This window comes from Rhinolophus sinicus, chromosome 1, assembly GCF_057876585.1.
Source record: "Rhinolophus sinicus isolate RSI-liver-muscle chromosome 1, RSI-T2T, whole genome shotgun sequence".
Classification (NCBI taxonomy): Eukaryota; Metazoa; Chordata; class Mammalia; order Chiroptera; family Rhinolophidae; genus Rhinolophus; species Rhinolophus sinicus.
Window position 1 is genome coordinate 128197967 of NC_142501.1, and position 18730 is coordinate 128216696.

Here is an 18730-nt window from a genome sequence, read left to right on the forward strand (position 1 = left end):
ACGTTTTTTAAAATTAAGAAATTTAACACCTGAGGAGCTAATGTATAACATGGTGACAATATTGATAACACTGTATAGTATAATTGAAATTTGTAAGAGAATAGAACTTCAAAGCTTTCAACAACAACAAAAAAAGCAATGTGAGGTGACAGGTGTGTTAATTAATTAGATAGATGGGCAGAATCCTTTCAGTGTATATGTATATCCAAATCATCATTATGTACACTTTAAATATCTTATAGTTTTGTCAATTAGATCTCAGTAAAGCTGGAAAAAAATACCTTGGAACAAAAAAGAAATTAACACCTGTTGCACATTAGCATTTTAAAAATTACTCCATTACTTAAAGTCCTTCCCCCCCCACACACACAATTTTACCTTTTTTTTTAAGCATGAAAGTGGCGTGTTTTAAGAAAGCTGTAAGTTACTGGTATGTGATTGTACTGCTATATCCTATAACACATACTTGTACTAACCTAAGATTTGATAGGCAAAATCACTGCAGTGTCATAGACCCATGTTCTTCAAAGTTCTGGTCTTTGAACTTTTAACTGTCCTGAAGTTGTGCCAGAATATGAATTTACTGGCATTAAATATACTATTTAGCTGATTTTTTATTTTTGTTTTTTTTCTTAAAGCAAGCCTTTTGGCTAGGGAAGCAGTGTGTTGATACATATTCTAATGCAAGCTCCTTATCTCGTCCAGGACAGGCAACAATTCCCCAAACTATCACTTTGAAGAGCACTGATCTAGATCACTCTCATCTGCCCTGGTCTCCTCTGTCCACCTGCCTCAAAATTTTTACTGTTGAACCCAGAAGAAAGGAAAGATAGGCTTCCAAAAGTATAATCTTACTTCATTTAATCTCAAAGCTCTTTTGAAAAAATAGTTAAGAAATTCATCTGAAGTATATTTGGGCTTCTACCAGATTTCCTGGGGCCAGTGCAAGGCTCCACTTTTTGAAATTAGTTCCATGGAAACAGCTTTTCAGATTTGTCTAATTTCATTGTAATTTTACAGTGCCTATAAAATACCCGCAAGAGACTATATCTGAGAACTTTCAAAAGACCAGTTTTAGTTTCAGGACAATGAGTGATGCTGCTGATCCTATGTATTATATGAGACAAGATTTAGTTGATACTTGACCCATCTTATGGATTTTGAAGGTGAAACAAATTCATAGCCCTTAATTAGCTTTGTGTTTACATTTAAGTTTTTTTTTGTGTTTTTTTTTTGCTGTTTTTCACTAAGTAACAGTCAATACAGGCAAGTTGTTCTCTTATACTGTATGTGATTACTGTTGTGCCCTAAGAGTTTAGAACTGATGTGCTCTCCTGCCATCAACTCAGTCAGTTGAGAATGAGTTCCCTAACCTCCCCTGCCATGTGACTGGATTTCAGCAACTGAAATTATGATAATGGGGAACTTTGTAATGCCTTTCGAAAGTCAAGATATTGTTAATTTCATGTTTTCTTTCTGTGTCTAATCAACTAGTATTAATCTATTTAATTTTATACTTACAGGGTTTTCCATTATCTTTGAAGGTTTTCATAGACTAAGGTCTCCTAAAGTACATATATAGATAGATAATTAATTACATCCTAACTTAGGCCACCTTCATCTTATAAGTCTTCCAATATGTGTGCTTTGAAAACCATCTACATTCTTTATACTTTATATCAAGTGGTTAAATAGTAATAACATTTTCTAATTTTTAAAAATATTTTTAAGCCTTATGATTCTGCAGATGACTGGTCTGAACATATTAGCTCTTCTGGGAAAAAATACTACTACAATTGTCGAACAGAGGTTTCACAGTGGGAAAAACCAAAAGAGTGGCTTGAAAGGTATTTGCTCTTAATCTAATTCAACAATATTTTTCATTCTTTATTCTATAGGTTACCATCTTAGAACATTAAACATTCTAAGTTTAGGTTTCTTATCGTGATCCTCCTGTGTTTAATTGCAGTGGTTGGCCTATTGTGTTTTCCACTTCTCTTTACTATTTCTCTGTTTACCTTTGGGCCCTATCCACAAGGGCTTTCAGTGTACTTAATTTAAAATTTCATATTAATCTACATTCATGTTATCATCCTTACAATTTGTAATGCATCTTCATTTATAATTCTTGTAGGATATTATTTTTCCTTCGTACATGTAGAATTAATGTTGCAGAGTTTTGGTTGTAGGGTTAATGGCATAAATAATTGGTGTAATATTGCCATCAGTGAGAAACATTTAATATTCTGTTTGCTGCATCCCATCTGCCATGCGAGTTAAATGATTTTATGGCTATGTTCAATTATTTTATTTTCCATATACCATTTTGTTGAACATTTGGCCAGAAGTGTTATATGTGGACTCATTATATCTGGTATAATTTTTACGGGTTTATCTATTTTTTATTTTTAGAGAACAGAGACAAAAAGAAGCAAACAAGATGGCAGTTAATAGCTTCCCAAAAGATAGGGATTACAGAAGGGAGGTGATGCAAGCAACAGCCACTAGTGGGTTTGCCAGTGGAAGTAAGTATTAATTTTCTTCGAAACAATAATGATGTTTGATTCATTCCTGTAGTTCATTTATGTTACAAATATATATATGCATAACCATTTATATATGTAAACTAATATAAATAGAAACATAAGGTTTCCTTTATGTTGGATCTGTTTCCCTAACCTCCACCATATTTTCCCTGAAAAGGGAAAAGTATGCGCAGTAGAATAATACAGAGATGTATTCATCGCTGTCCTTAATGGCTCTAATGCAGTTGAGTGGTTAAAAAAATACAACTTCGTGTTGTGGATTGACTTCTTTTTAAAACAGGAACTTTACCCCCCACCCCCAAGTTGTGTACTATTATACTAGACACTGAAATCCCTTCCAAAACTCGCTGGGTTTCAATCTAATAATTGAATCAGAGCTACCTACAGATAGTGACATCAAAGTACCTATTGGTGTTTTGTGTTATCAGTAAAAAACTTGTTTATCCTTATATTTGGAAACTGATTTCAACATGATCAAAGATCTGTGCAACATCTCCATACTGTAAGCATACGTTAAGCATACGTTCTTTTGAGGCCAGATTTTGTCCAAGTGGGACAAGATGAGTAACATACATTTGTTTTTAATTCAAATTATATTTGAATATGATGCTTTTACTAAACGTGTTCTATTTCCAGTGTCTTCCCTTGTCTAGAATAAAATGTAAATGCCACACAGAGTTCTTCGGCCCTTTATCAAATTTTGAAATTTCAGGAATTTTAAAGTGTGTTCTAGGAATCCTTAGACTTAAGTGTTTTAATCTTCCTCCTATAATTCTAAACAAAAAAAGTAGGAGATCTATTTGATCTCAGCAAAGAATATCAATTTTTTTGATGGGAAAAATTATTTAAGATTAAACAGTAACAACTTTGCAGGATTGAATGTTTAAAGTATGTTCCTTAGAACATGTCATTTTTTAGTGAAATTGTACTTAAGAATTCTTAGAAAACAAAGTGATTTAAAGTACTGAAGTTATGAAATTAAGAATATTGTATTTTGAGACAGAAGAGTGGGGTGCTAGCTCCATTTCACCTAATACCTAAGTAACTGACTTTTGGCAATTAAAAATGAGATAAAGGTTTTCCTCTCTAGGTGTAAAAAAAAAAAAAAAAAATAGGCACCCAGCTTGTGGGCCTCCTGAACTAATTGTTCAGAGGTGTGGGTGGGTACCGATAAAGAATGGCAAAATGAGTGTAAAAAGAATAACTGTCCACTTATTGGGCTAAGCCTCTCTTAGTGGCTGATGGTTCCCAGAGAGGAAAAAGATCAGCCTAGTATGTCTGCTTTATTCTTTGCAAAATAACCTGTCATTTAAGTCACTCCTTCTCCACTGGGGTAGAGAAAGTAAAGGCAGTAATTGAGATCTGGTAGGAATATTGACAGAAGTGAAAATACTATTTTTGTTTTTTAGTAAGCCATGCTGAAGGAAATAAAATCAGTTGTGTTTTTAAATTGTTTATCTTCATGCTTTATGATTTCAAAAGTAATGCACCCTTGTTATTTAAAAGTAGAAAAAATTTTAATCCCATGCCTAGGGACGTTTGGGGACATATACTTTTTTCTATCTCTTCATATAAATGTACATATTTTCCAACAAAAATGGAATCATATGTTACTGTTTTTAACCTTTTTGTTCAGTAATATTTCAAGGATAGGTTTCTGTGTCAGTTTATAATTCTACGTTTGGTATGTTGACTGCGGGGTATTCCTTTTTTGGATGAGCCCTCATTTATAAATAATCCCCTCTCCGTGGATATTTAGGTGGTTTTTAGCTTTTTCCTGTTGTAAAAACAATGCTTTGATTCCTATCTTTGTTCTTATCTGATTACTTCCTTAGCTAAATTCCTAGAAGTGCAAATGAGTCAAATGAGTCTGGGTTTGTGTTGAAATGTAGTCATGTATCACACTTTTTTGACTTTTAAGTATTGTTTGGGAAAGGACCTTAGCTGTATTGCTGCTGCTGCTGCTTTTGTTTTTATTTTTTTGTTGGTTCACGGAGCTATACTTGGTGTGCTGTAATACTAAGCCGTTTAAGCATTTAACTTAGTCTGTCCAAAAATGTTGGCGGAGTTTTCTCATATATCCAATACATTAGTGTTCATGTAGGGTAAGGCTTAAAGCTTTATAATTCCTAACTGCCAGTAAAAGAAGTGTGTATGTATGTGGGTGTGTGCAGAGGGCATAGGGAGGATTGGGAAGATTTTATATGTCAGGACATAAAGGTAGACACAGGTTTTTAGAGGTTCTTTGGTTGTTTGGGTTTTTTTTGTTTTGATTTTGCAGTATAGTAAATGTTATCCACAACTTGACATTGAAAATTATATGGATAAAATTTTTAATTTGCTATTACTGCTACTACATTATTGTTATCATCTTTTATATGTGCCTGATAGAGTGATTGCTCTATGGTTAGAGAAACCTTATGTTGGGGTTCCTCGACAGTAACACTAACGGCATTTTGGTCAGTTATTTCTTTGTTGTGGGATGTTGTCCTGTGAGTGTTGTAGGATGCAGAGCACCATACCTGGCCTCTACATACCAGATGCCAGCAGCACACCTCCCCTCTCCTCTGTTGTGACAACCAAAAATTTCTCCACACATTTTCTAAATGTCCTTGTTGTGGGGGATGTGCAGATAGTCACTGCCTGTGTTCTGTAGAGTTGTGAGTAATAGAAAGCTGGTGCAGGTGTATCTTCCTCAGTTTCTATAACGCTGCTGCCGTGTTTTTTCCCCCAAAGCTTACAAACGTTAGAAGAAGTATGTTTAATTTTCATCTGAATATGTTTACTTCATGAATTTTGACTGTTGTAGTCATACAGAACTAAAAGGAAATTCTTGGTAGGGGAAATAAAAGTTCTGGGTAAGCAAGTCACAGGATTGGTGGGAATTGGGCGTGGTATTGTTATGTCTGTCTCTAAAAGTTTCTATTGTAATAGTACTCTTTTCAGGAAGAAACTCTAGAATAAAAGGTTTTAACTTTTATGTGCATGCAAGTTGATAGTATTATACAATAAATATATGTGTTCTGTGATAGCCCAGTCTATTTGTTCATTTTTGTGATACAATTATATATGTGTAATTCATAACACTAAATTTCATTTAAGTCATTAAGTCAGAAGACTGTTTTGATCTGATTGAAGTTTTTTGGCAGTACCTTTTGTTTTGGTGTAACATGTAGGAGTTGTGCACCGATGACTTGAAAACTGACTTGTAGTTTCAGCGTCCTTCCTTCCTTGTGCTGTCTTGGTCTCTAGGAACCGTGAAATGGAAAAAAACAACACAATATTCAACAGGGAGGGCGTCCTTTGGTAATATTACCATTACATAGCATGTGCTTGAATCTTAAGATGTTTCTCTACTTGGAAACATAAAACATACATTATTTTAATTCTTTAGTTACTGATTATTATAATTTAGGCTAGAGGTTTTTTGTGTTTTTTTTTTTTTTTTGATAAATACAAATTTTGTTACTGTGATGGTTGAATTTTTCCTCCTTTTGTAGTTTTTGTAGAAGCAAAAGTACTTATTTCTGACTTTAAAATATTTTTGTAGCTTTAAATTGGAAGAGGCTCTATATAATTAATAATAAACAGCAGGATTTTTTTTTTTTTTTTTAACTATTCTGCAGATGTAGGGCTTCTTTTTTCAGATAGCATTATCTGTAACTTGATTTTATAACCAATTCTGGTATTTGTTAGCATTATTAAAATATTGATTTACTTAGCTGAATGCACACAGTTCATTATAAATTCAGTCATCTCAAAATGAGGTCATTTAAGCCCTAGCAGAAACTACTTTAGAGCCCATTTAATTAGCTACGTTAGTGTTCAGAAAAATCAGGCTAAATAAAGCTAATATTCCTTTGCAGTTGAACCACTGTGGATAATTCAGTTAATTATTAGAACCTGTGATCTATATTTTAAAAGAATGGACCATTTACTTTTTCAATTTTTAAAATATTTAAATTTTTTTTATTTGAGTAAAATGTTATAACTCCATATATTGATTTTTTTTTTAAATGTTATGTTTGAACAACGGTGTGGTTCTAAAGAATCCCCAAAAAGTAATAGCCCACTTGAAATATAGATTAATATTTATAGTGGAGCTAACTTCGTCCAGCATTTAGATATTTATATGCTAGTAGTAAAACTGCAGACACTAACTGGGCTTGCAGTTTTTTAAAAAGATATAAGTACAGGTATGTTGGTAAATTAGCTGATGTTCAAGACAGGCTTCTAACGTAATCTTTTTTCTTCCCCCTTCCGTCATTCCAACATCTCTTTTTTCGAACTGTGAACTAAAGTGGAAGACAAGCATTCCAGTGATGCCAGTAGTTTGCTCCCACAGAATATTTTGTCTCAAACAAGCAGACACAATGACAGAGACTACAGACTGCCAAGAGCAGAGACTCACAGTAGTTCTACGCCAGTACAGCACCCCATCAAACCAGTGGTTCATCCAACTGCTACCCCAAGCACTGTTCCTTCTAGTCCATTTACGCTACAGTCTGATCACCAGCCAAAGAAATCATTTGATGCTAATGGAGCATCTACTTTATCAAAACTGCCTACACCCACATCTTCTGTCCCTGCACAGAAAACAGAAAGAAAAGGTATGGCATTATTACTAGATGCTGCACGTTGAACTATAGTTTGAGTTTCTGATTATATTACATTATTTCCGTTAGCTTAAATAAGACTCTTATACATTTTTTAAAAGGTTTAGAATGTTACTGAATAGATGTAGGTCTAGAGTTAGCCATATTTAGCTTTTTCTTTTAATTTTTAATTATGAAGCCTCATAACTGTTTTTTGTCTTTGACACTTTGAAATCCAGTACTTATAAGTAATGATTTCTTTAAATAACTTATCAAAGCCAAATGACTGTCCCTACGTATTTGTATAAAGTAATTTTCAATTTTTGTGATAATTGTCTTGATGGTTTAGTTTAGAAATTGTCTCAATTTTCTATTAAAATTCAGTATGAATAGAGACATTTAAAAAATTTGTCATTTCTACATAGCATGCAATTATTGGTTTCAGTTTGTGAGTTAGAACATTGGGTCATAGGCCACAAGATAAGGAGTCTTAATTTCTGAAGAGGAGAAGTTAAACTTTGCAACCCAAACTGTATTTATCCAACTCAGTGCTAATAACCATAGCATGTTCAGAAAATGTAGAAAAAAATTGTGCCAGCTGCTTCTTGGGAGGTGACATGTAAACAGAAACAGTGATGGGATAAGTATGTTTGCATAGACCACTAACAATCCCAAACTTACACTTTATAGTATGTTTTAAGAAACTTAAGACAATAAGTAAATAAATTATCATGGGTAGACCCATTAGTAGGTTAGCATTAGGAAATGTTGAGGAACTTTTAAGTGTCATGTGGGTTTTAGGAGATGCTGCATGGACATAATGAATCTTTAAGCATTTACTCTATTGTCTGATTCATTATTTCATATTGATTTACTTTGTTGACAGAGGGTTCAGATAATTGCATTTCTTTTGCTTTTAGTTTCCTCTCCTTTTTATACATGTTATTTGAATTTCCCTTGTAGCAGTTGTTAGACATTACTAAGCCATACTTTCATCATATAGTACATAATATCATCAAATGTTAAATTCCCCAAAGCTGCTTTGTATCAAAATTCATATCGACTAAGCCCGTACGTGTGTGTGTGCCCGTGTCCCAAGATTCTCTGGGGCAGGTCTTGCCATACATGGACTGAGGACACATCTGAGCTGGTCTCTACTACCTGCCCCGCACCCCCCCACCCCAAGCCTTATCATTTTGCCTTCTAGAGCTCAGCCGAGGGCCAAGGGCAGGTGTGCAAGCCATATTTACCCTGATGCGGAATTAAATTTACAAAGAATTCTTGAGAGACGAAAACTGAATTAATGCAGTAATTGTTAATATGATAGTACTTTCTAAAGGATGTTACGGTTTTTCAGTTCTTAAATAATTTTATTTTGATTTATTTGGTCAGAAAATTTTATTTTAAAAATCCTTGTCAGTTTTTTAAAAAAACATCCTATTGTCTTTTAAAAGTCTATCTCATTTTACTTCTTGTTGACTTAACACTTTTTAATCTCTTAACTCCTTTTTAAAACTTTTCCTTCCCTGTCTTCTGGGCTACTGCTGCTCTTCAGTTTTCTACTTCTATTATCTTCCTGCCCCTTTAATATCAATAGTGTTTAGTCTATTACTGTGATTTGTTTTTTTTTTTTTTGCTTGCTCAACATGTCTTATTTTGCTGGGTAGTCATTCTGTGACTACGTTGTGTGCATAAGTGACTTCCAAATCTTTATTTCTAACTCATATATACCTGTATCTGCTTCCTTTCTGTAGGCAGGTGGTATTTGTTACATCTCAGAATACAGTGTGTCCCAAACTTCACCCTTTTCCCACCGTTTATTCTTAGGTTGTCAATAAGTGACAACACTGTGTCGCCCCCCCCCTGCCCCCCGCCCCAACTATTCCTTGTTCTTCAACATTCTTGCCCACCTTTGCCTACCCACTCATTGACAAATCTTGTATTCTTCTTCCTATATCTTACCTGTTTATATTCTTTCTCTTATTTATACAACTGTCATTATTGAAATGACATCAAGTCATCTCTCCTGAGCTAACCTTCTCATTATTGCTCTGCTTCCTTCTACCCAGTGTGTCCACGTATGGTGGCATCATTATAACTTTTAGATTGGATTGTGTCAACTTCCTTGCTTTAAATTTTCTAATGGTTTCCCATTTTCCAAAGGATAAAGTTCATATTTCATAGTAAGGTTAAAGCAAATATTTGACAGTCTGGTTGCAGTGTCTTACTAGCTTGACCTCCATCATTCTACTCTTACATTGCGTATAATTCACCCGTTAAAAATTTGTACACTTCTGAGGGTATGTTATGATCTTTCATGTTACAAGCCTTTGTTGAAAAGAAAGACGTGTTCTTTCATCTATTACCATCCTGTTGAATTCAGTGCTTTTTCTTTAAAAGCCAGATCGAATGTCCTTTGGTTCTCAGCATCAGTCAACTTTTCCCAATCTGTTTCCCAGATTGTACTGTTGTTTATTATAGTACTTATCACGTTATAATTTTAGTTCCTTCAATTAGACTGTATTCTGTTTAGGGTTAGACGTTATGTTTTATTGCATTTTGTACTTTGTTCACCTTCTGCCCTCTTGTTCCATGCTTCAAACACTATTTCTAACATATTTAATATAATTAAAAATAACTGTGCCAAGTTTGGTGCTAAGTGTTTTATAAGACATTTAAATTTATTCCTTAAAACAACATTGTGAGGGGGAAAGTATTGTCTCTCAGATGTGAAGAGCCTAAATATTACCACAGTCTAAACACAATGTAGTATTAGAGGCAGCTTCTCAAATCCATGTTCTTTCCATAAAACCATAGGAAATGAAAGACCTAACAAATCTATATTTATTTGAACTCTAGTAATTTAAAATTTCTGACAAATCATAGGTGATTCAAGTTTAAATTCTACACGATGTTTGCTAATCACAAGCTTTATGTAAAAAATTTATATATAATAATTTTATTGACCTTATTGTTAGAAACTTGATTACTTTGGAATTGCCTCTTTATATAGGAGAAATTGTACAGTCTCTCCAAGTACTTCTGCTTGCACGTGAATTGAAGATAATATTTACAGTTTCCTTAAATGATATAACAATTTGGATCTCTTCAGATTGCTTTCCAGTTAGTCTAAATTTGTGAAAAATTACATTTGAAATGCTTTTTTTCTTCAGTAGAGACACTCATGTTATTTAAATTAAACTTCCTCTTGACTCTTCTCATCAACATAGTGATTTCCTTATTTGGATTTTCCCTAATGATATATATGAAGAGGTTGATGGTTCAAATAAAATTGGTTTCTTGGTCATAAGTGCTAGTAGGACACTAAGCTGTATCTAAGGATGTCAACAGTAGGATGCTGTGGTAAAGGATACAAGAGCAGGGTCTTTCTTAACCATGGATCTATCCATAGTGCTTGACAAATAATAGGCACCCAGTAAATACTTGTTGTAGATGGATAAGTAACTGAAAGAATGGTAATGAGCGCGTTGAGGGTTGGGAGAAACACCTGCCCTGGTCATGATTTTAAATATGTATTTGGAGAAAAAGAAGAGTGTTATATATGTTGTGCATCTCATTAAAGGATACCAGCAGTAGATTTAGATCTGTTTAATACCAGTGTGTCTTTTGAGAAAAAGAACATAAAATAAGTCAAAATCTGTCCTTGCTCAAGAGAAGTGTGGAGAAGCTGTGAAGCCTTTCAGTTTTAAATTCTGGTGTTAGGTAGGGTGAAACAAGGGGTGTGGGATCAGGTACCTCCTTTTAGATAACATATCTGTTAGGGTAACATTTGAACATTTGGCAAGATTAATTTATTGGACAACCATATAACAAAGTAACAGAAACTCTGATGTGAAAAAAATATCTAAAACTGATTTTTATCAGTTGGGCAGGCATACCACCCCGTTGGCCATTCGAAACTGGCCTTAACTCCACCCTCTCTTCCCGATTTCTGAAATGACAAAATAGGCAGGAAATGCTTACCTTTTTTATTTACTTTGGCCAGATAAGTGCCAGAGTCAGAAGAGTTTAATGACCTTAATTAACAAGTTTCTTATGATTAGCATAGACAAGTTTGAAAAATAAAGTGGCCTCACAAACATCTATTCAGTGACCTTAAGCTAGCTCTCAGATTAGCATGTCAATATTCACATAGTTACCTGCTGGTTCCATAGTCTTCATCTAATTGGAAGGAGGATTGTGCATTCATTGATGTGAGGTGTGAGTCACTGGTATAAATTTACCTTTTGTGTTTCGATGGTATTTGTAGACTGGGTGAAATTCAGATGAACCTGAAGACGGAAATGGCTAGTGGTAGCCTTTTGTGGCTGACATAGGTTATTAACTGCCTGTAGTGGGTCACATTCAGCCCTCTGTTGCTTTGCTTTAAAATAATTTTTACGCTTACTAAGTACTTGTGAAAAATTTGAAAGATTGGCCATATAGTTATTCAGATATTGTTCAATAACAATATATTATTGGAGGAATTTAGTCTGTTTTTAGTCCATAGGTTTAAAATTACATTTGGTCAACTTAGTCAAGATGGCATTTTGAATAGTGGGACAGTGGAAATACCTGTAATGAAAGAGTATTAGAAAATATTGTTTATAACTTGATGATTAGGGAAAGTTTTTTTAATCAAGACCCAAAAATGCATTTGACTTAAAAGAAAAAGTTGATAAATTTGACCACGTAAGACATTTAAAACTTCTCTATGACAGTGATAACACTAAACAGGTTGAAAGATGAATGTCAAATTGTGAGAAAATAATTGCAGTATATGTAACAGTACATTGAGGACATTAAGAACTCATCAAAGCAATATGAAAAACAATCCAATAGGAAAATGAGCAAAGGATATGAATAGACCTTTACAGAAGAGAAACTTAAAATTGCCAACTTTGCCTTATATAGTTACAAAAACTAACTCAAAGTGGATTAAAAACCTAAACTTAGCTAAAACTATAAAACTTTCAGAAGAAAAGGGGAACATCTCCGTGACATTGGATTTGGTAATAATTTCTTGAATATGATATCAAAAGCACAGGCAACAAAAGAAAAAAGAGATAAATTGGACTTTGTCAAAATGTAAAATTGCATCAGAGGACGCTCTTGAAAGCAAAGACAGCCCACAAATGGGAGGGAATATTTGTAAATCATGTATCTGGTGTGAGACTAATATCCAGAATATATGAAATCCTGTAACTCAACAACAAAATGAAACAACCCAACTTGAAAATGGGCAAAGGATTTGAAGAAACATTTGTCCAAAGAAGATGGCCTTAAGCACAAGAAAAGGTCCTCAACATCTTTAGTCATCAGGGAAAGCAAATCAAAACCACATTGAAATACCATTTCATACCCATTAGGATGGCTATTATTATAAAAACAACAATGGAAAGTAGCAATTGTTTTTGAGGATGCGGACAAATGGGAACCTTAGTTGCTGGTAGGAATGTAAAACGACAGTAGCTGCTGTGAAATAGTTTATCAGTTTCTCAAAAAGTGAAACAATTACCATAAAATGCAGCAATTCCATACCTAGGTATATAACCAAAAGAATTGCAAGCCAAGGAATCAAACAGGTATTCATACACCAGTGATCACAATAGCTAAAAAGTGGAAACAATCTAAATGTCCAAATTGTGGTGTGTGTGTGTGTGTGTGTGTGTGTGTGTGGGTGCGTATGGGCACTCAGACAATTAAGTTTGCGAACTCATCCTGGAAAAAGTGCTACATACCTTATTTGCCAAATATTACTATGGTCACTTTCGAAGTACTCCCCTTAGGAAGCTATGTCCCCACACCAACGCCCAGCCCACCCTTTAAAGCAATTTTGGAACTTTTTTTTTCTGGAATGCGCATCTGAGCTGTCATCGTATTACCCTTGATGTCCTGAATGTCATCAAAATGTCTTCCTTTCACCATTTCCTTTACCTTTGGGTAAAGAAAGAAGTCATTGGGGGTCAGATCAGGTGAGTAAGAAGGGTGTTCCAATACAGTTACAGTGGTGCCTCGGTTTTCGAACGTAATCCGTTCTGGAAGACCGTTTGAGTTCTGAAACGTTGGAAAACAGCCGACAGCTCGGCCTCAGGATCTTGCACTCACAGCGGAAGCTGCGTGACATGTTCAACTTCCGAGGCGTGTTCAAAAACCAAAGCATTTACTTCAGGGTTTATGGCATTCATAAACCGAAATGTTCGTCAATGGAGACGTTCGAAAACCAAGGTACCACTGTATTTGTTACTGGCTAAAAACTCCCTCACAGACAGTGCCATGTGAGCTGGTGCATTGTCGTGATGCATGAGCCATGAATTATTGACGAAAAATTCAGGTCGTCTGACTTTTTCATGCAATCTTTTCAGCACTTCCAAATAGTAAACTTGGTTAACTGTTTGTCCAGTTGGTACAAATTCACAATAAATAATCTCTATGAAAACAAAAAAGGTTAGCATCGTTGCAACAAGTTTGCCAACTTAATTGTCAGACCTTGTGTGTGTGTGTGTGTGTTTGTATACACACACGCAGTATTAGTCGTGAAAAGGAATGCAGTATTGATGCATGCTGCAACAGGGATGAATCTTGATAACCTTATGCTAGGTGAAACAAGCCAACCCAAAAGGACATACATTGTTCGATTTTACTTACGTGAGGTACCTAGAATAGGCAAATTCATAGAGGCAAAGTAAAATAGTGCTTACTGGGGCCTGAGGAGATGGGGAGTTAGTGTTTAATGGGTACAGAATTTCCGTTTGAGATGTGTCCACTGGAGGTGATGGTTGCACAAAAGTCTGAATGTACTTAATGCCATTGAATTGTAAACCTAGAAATGGTAAACTGTAATATATATTACCAGTATAAAAAATTCAAGAGTACCAGTACCAATACATACCGGAAATTAAAATTAAAGTGAGATTTTTCACCCTTAAGATTAGTGACAATTGAATGTGGGGAAACACAGTCGGTGTGTAAATTGGTTATTGCAAAGATCACTTCAGCATAGTAAAATCTGTTAGAAGTTTTAAAATATGCTTATCCTTTGTATTACCATAAAGATTTTCTCAGTTGAATGAAACAAGTTGTAAAAATATCTTTATATAATAAAACACCAGCACCATATTTACATATATTTCTAAATGCATAGAAAATATTCTGGATGGATATGTGATTAAAAATAGATATTCATGAATTACAAAATTAAAAAATTAAAATGAAAGTCACAGATTATATACCAGGTGCTGTCACCCAGTTATCTTAAGTTTTTTCCACTACACTTGAATACTTTGTTTTCCTTTATAACTTCTCCATGTTGTACTCTCCTGTGTAACACCATTACTAGAAAATAGAATAAGCAGGCTACCCTGCTGCACAAGTATTTTGAGCTTTGTTCCCATGTCCTATTCAGTATTATTATAGCAACTGTCGGAACATCATAGGAAATTATGATTAGAAATGCAATTAGTACCTTTTACTCTTTAGATGTAGTATGTTTTTAGATCTTATTGTAGGTCACAAAGGAGTTATTGGCATACCAGAAAAATGTAGGTCAGAAATGAATTTTGACTTTGGTTTATGCTCTCTTGGGTACTTTGAAAGGGTGCCTATAATTAAAAGAGGTTAAGTAATAAAGTTAGACTATAGTACCATTTCTGTGTTAAGTCTAGTCTTTGGTAGGTTACTCCCCCTACTGGTAAAAATTGGAAATATAAATGAACAATTCATAATTATAAGCATAAAGGGAGAAAAAGAGGTTTTATCCAAGCAATATACACATTTTAAATTAAAATCAAAGGGTAACATACCTTTGGCTCATATTAACACGTTGCGTACGGATCACGAGAATCTTCACGAGGGATTTAAACCCCGCCGTATGCAACGTGTTAAAGAATTGGTCAGAGATTTATGAGTCATAGAAATAATCAGATGGTAAAACAACTTAGTTCATTTAAGTTTAAAATAGCTTAGGAAGAGATCACTAAATATCCTTAAAAAGATCACAGGCATACGCCAAAAAATAAAAATGCTAGAGCTAAAACCAGGCACCATTCCATTACCAAAGACTGAACAAATACTTAAAGTAACCTAGGTTTCTTGAATGGTTGGGAAAGGTTGCATTTAAGGAGTGAGACTAGAGACTGACACTTTCAAAAATCAGAAGAGCCTATTGAGATGGCCCTTCTAATGCAAAACACTATATTAATTCTTTTATATAAATTCATTAGTTTTTAGGTAACAATTTCCAAAAATCCAAATTTCTTATTTATATTTAGTTTGATACAAATCTGTATGAACATACTAAGTATATTAGCCTCACAGCGAAATGATTAGATTCCAGCTTAAAAGGTTTCAAATAGAAATGTTAATTAAAATTAAATACCGGTATAGAAAAACACACTCAGAGACTGTTTACTTGTTCTAAATTAGTAGTTTTGTTGCCTTTGTGTGTTAAAGAAAATAAAATGGTTGTGTATTTTATAAGATTATTTAAAGTAAGTCTAAATAAGTTAAATTTTGTATCAGACTATATAGTGTTAACTCAGCTTTATGAAATAGCATAAAGAGAGCAGTTATCTGCTTTGACAATTACTTACGGCGACCTTAGACTTTTCTCTGTTTTAACTTTTGAACCTGGCTGGCCTTTAATTGCATATTCAGGCATCCAGTCAAATACATATTGATGCCATCTTGGTGCTAAGTTCTGTTTTGTACCAGGGCTACAGAGATAAATACAACAAAATTCTTCTGAAGGAGTTAATGTTTTAATAGAAGGGAGGTGTATACTGTGTTTCCCAGAAAATAAGATAAGGGTCTTATCTCATAGGGTTTTAAAAGACCGCGTCTTGTAATTTTTGCTCCAAAAGACGCATTAGAGCTGATGGTCCGGCTAGGTCTTATTTTCGGGGAAACACGGTAATAAACTATATAATAGAAGATGCTGGGTAATGTAATAGAACTCTGAATACAGGATGAGCACACAACCAGTACCTTTTATAGTTTAATGGTAAAGCTGACTTTTTTTAGTATAGCATTTTTTATGTATATTATTAAACTCAAATCAGTTATTCTCAGTTATATTTGTAGATTGAGGCAAATAATATTAAAAATGTTTAAATAACATGTAACCTGCTTTGGAAGGGCATTTGTGTGGGGGTGAGTGGTGCTGTTCTTTAAAATAGTGTGAAAATAGCATGTTGAAGTCCTGCCTGGAAAAGCAATGTAGCTTTTCCTTCTGTCTTTGATTTTAATCCTTTTCCCACTCAGTTCTCCATGTTTGTGCTATGTTTTTTATTTTGTTTTTATTTTTGAAGTTAAGGGGACGTTGAGAATTCTGTAATTTATTTTTTCATAACCAGCAAGGTATGCCAGAACCACCCATTAGGACTCTTACAAGTTCAATGTTCTTGGGCCTCACCAGGCTCATTAGATCTGGGGTGGAGCCCTGGGATCTGTTTTCTTATTTTTTGTGTTTTTTTTTTTATGCTTAACAGGTGATTCTGATACGAATTCTGTTGAAAACTGGTATGCACAATCAAACCTTTTAATAAATTCTTACCTTTAGAGATGTCACTTGCTCAAGCATCCCATAAGTATTAATTAGTATTATAGTATCAAGTGGTTTCCACACTGTTCATCAATAATCTTTTCTCACAAAACTGTAAAATGTATCTTCAAGGTAAATAAACTTATTATAATTAAAAGTTAAGGATGTTTAGTTTTTGCTACTGTGTATTTTGTATGGTGATGCATATTTTCTATTTTGGGATGTTTTCTTGGATTAAAGGACAACACTGAAGAATATTTAAGCCTGTGTTAATTTTTCAAATCCATGGATAGATTTAGCAGCACCAAAATAAAATAGAAAACAACTCACACCTTCTTCTCCAACTCCTGTCATTAAAAACAGGAAAAAACCACACTAAAAGTAACAAAAAGTAAGGATCATTCCAAAGGGATATGATTACTAATTTAATTGTTAATGCAGGAAGTGAAAAAACAGAACTTATTTCATTCTAAACATTAAAATACCCCTAGGCTGTATATTCCCTAAACTGAACCTTAAGGGATATGATTTAGAGAAAACTGCTGTTGTGGTCTGCAGTTGCCCCATAAAATATAATAACTGACAGTAGTTTTTCAAAAGGAAAACCTCATTTCGTTCAAGTGGCTTTATATTTGTGAATCCAAAACGCAAAGCTTAACATAGGTAGACTGCTAGACTTACAGACCAGACCCTCTTTTAAAATGTGTCCCTTACAAAAATTAAAGTATCTGCCTTTCAAATATTAAAATGTCTTAGGTTTTCTAACTTGATCATAATTGATCAACACATCCTTGAAATGTACTTCAAGCAGTTATGAGGTTCGTGTTTTAAAGAGCTATATTGCCTAGTGTTCTTTTGACCATTAATAGTAACGGTACGTAACGGCTGATAGAGCAGTCTTTTCAGTAAGCTTGCTAGTAATTCCCAGCTTCTTTGGGACCATGAATATTAATGAATGTTTAGTTCCTAGAATTGAAAATGATTTACAGTTACTAGATTAGCAGTTTAATATTCAAATGCAGTGTTCCTGAAACTTATACATCATAATAGTTTTAAATCAGTTACATAATAGATATATGAGCTTGAACATCTTCAAGAAATGCATATGTATGGGAAATTAAAGATGCTTAAGCAAATTTTCATATTTAGTCTTTAGGCCAATATTATAAGAGAATTTGTATGAACATCTTGAATAGTGCAGTCAGTCTTAATGTTGTTACCCATAAGACCTCTGTTTCTAATTCTCCTTTTTCATTGAAGTCACTATATTAGTAAAATTCCATGGTATGAAAATAACAGTTTGTGTTCATTTTCCTGTTGATGGACATTTGGTTTGTTTCTAGTTTTGTGCTAAAATAAACAATACTGTGATAAAAATTTTTGAATGTTTCTCCTGATTTAGGAATGTCAGCATTTTTCTAAGGGTATATACCTAAGTGGAATTATTGGGTCCATGAAATGTGCATCTCCAATTCTTATAATGCCTAATTATTTTCCAATATGGTAATATAATTTAGTCTCCTCCAGAAATGTGAAGTGTTCCTGTTAGGTGTCAACATTTGATAGTGTCAGGCTTTTTTTAAAGCTTTTTGTCAATCTGGTTAGCATAAAAGGATAATCCTGTTGCTTTTAATTTGAATTTTCCTGATTATCGATGAAGTTGAACATACTGTGCATTTTTTAAGCCATTCAAATTTTCTTCTGTGAAATATCTTCATGTCTTTTCTCATTTTTCTATTGTGTAGTTTGTTTTTATTTATAGGAGTTCTTTAAAATATTTTGGTTACCAATACTTTGGATGTAATTGTTTTTGTTTTTGAAAATTTCTGTATTCTGATGTCAAAGATATGTTCCTATATTTTCCTCTCCTAGTTATAAAGACTTTAAATATAAAAAGTTTAATCAGCCTTAAATTGGTTTTGTTTTCAATGTTAAGTTTTTATATCTGGCAAAGCACGTCACTAGCCATATTCTTTTTTCTTCAGGAGTTTTGTGGCTATTACTAGCCCTTATCTCTTCCTCATAAATAAGTTTAATAGAATCAGTTT

The 18730-nt window shown here is 33.8% G+C and overlaps 1 protein-coding gene across 9 annotated transcripts in view; it reads left to right on the forward strand.

Annotated features, from left to right (window-relative positions):
• The window catches only part of WAC (WW domain containing adaptor with coiled-coil), a 79114-nt gene that overhangs the window by 45669 nt on the left and 14715 nt on the right, over positions 1–18730 (forward strand). For 6 of the 9 annotated variants that reach the window (XM_019731533.3, XM_088789466.1, XM_074324745.2 and 3 more), the window contains exons 5-7: positions 1732–1847; positions 2413–2525; positions 6848–7156. In XM_019731533.3, the coding sequence (XP_019587092.1) occupies positions 1732–1847; positions 2413–2525; positions 6848–7156 (538 nt within the window). The remainder of the gene's footprint in view (positions 1–1731; positions 1848–2412; positions 2526–6847; positions 7157–18730) is intronic. The other 3 variants (XM_019731535.3, XM_074324751.2, XM_088789478.1) reach the window with 1 other exon arrangement.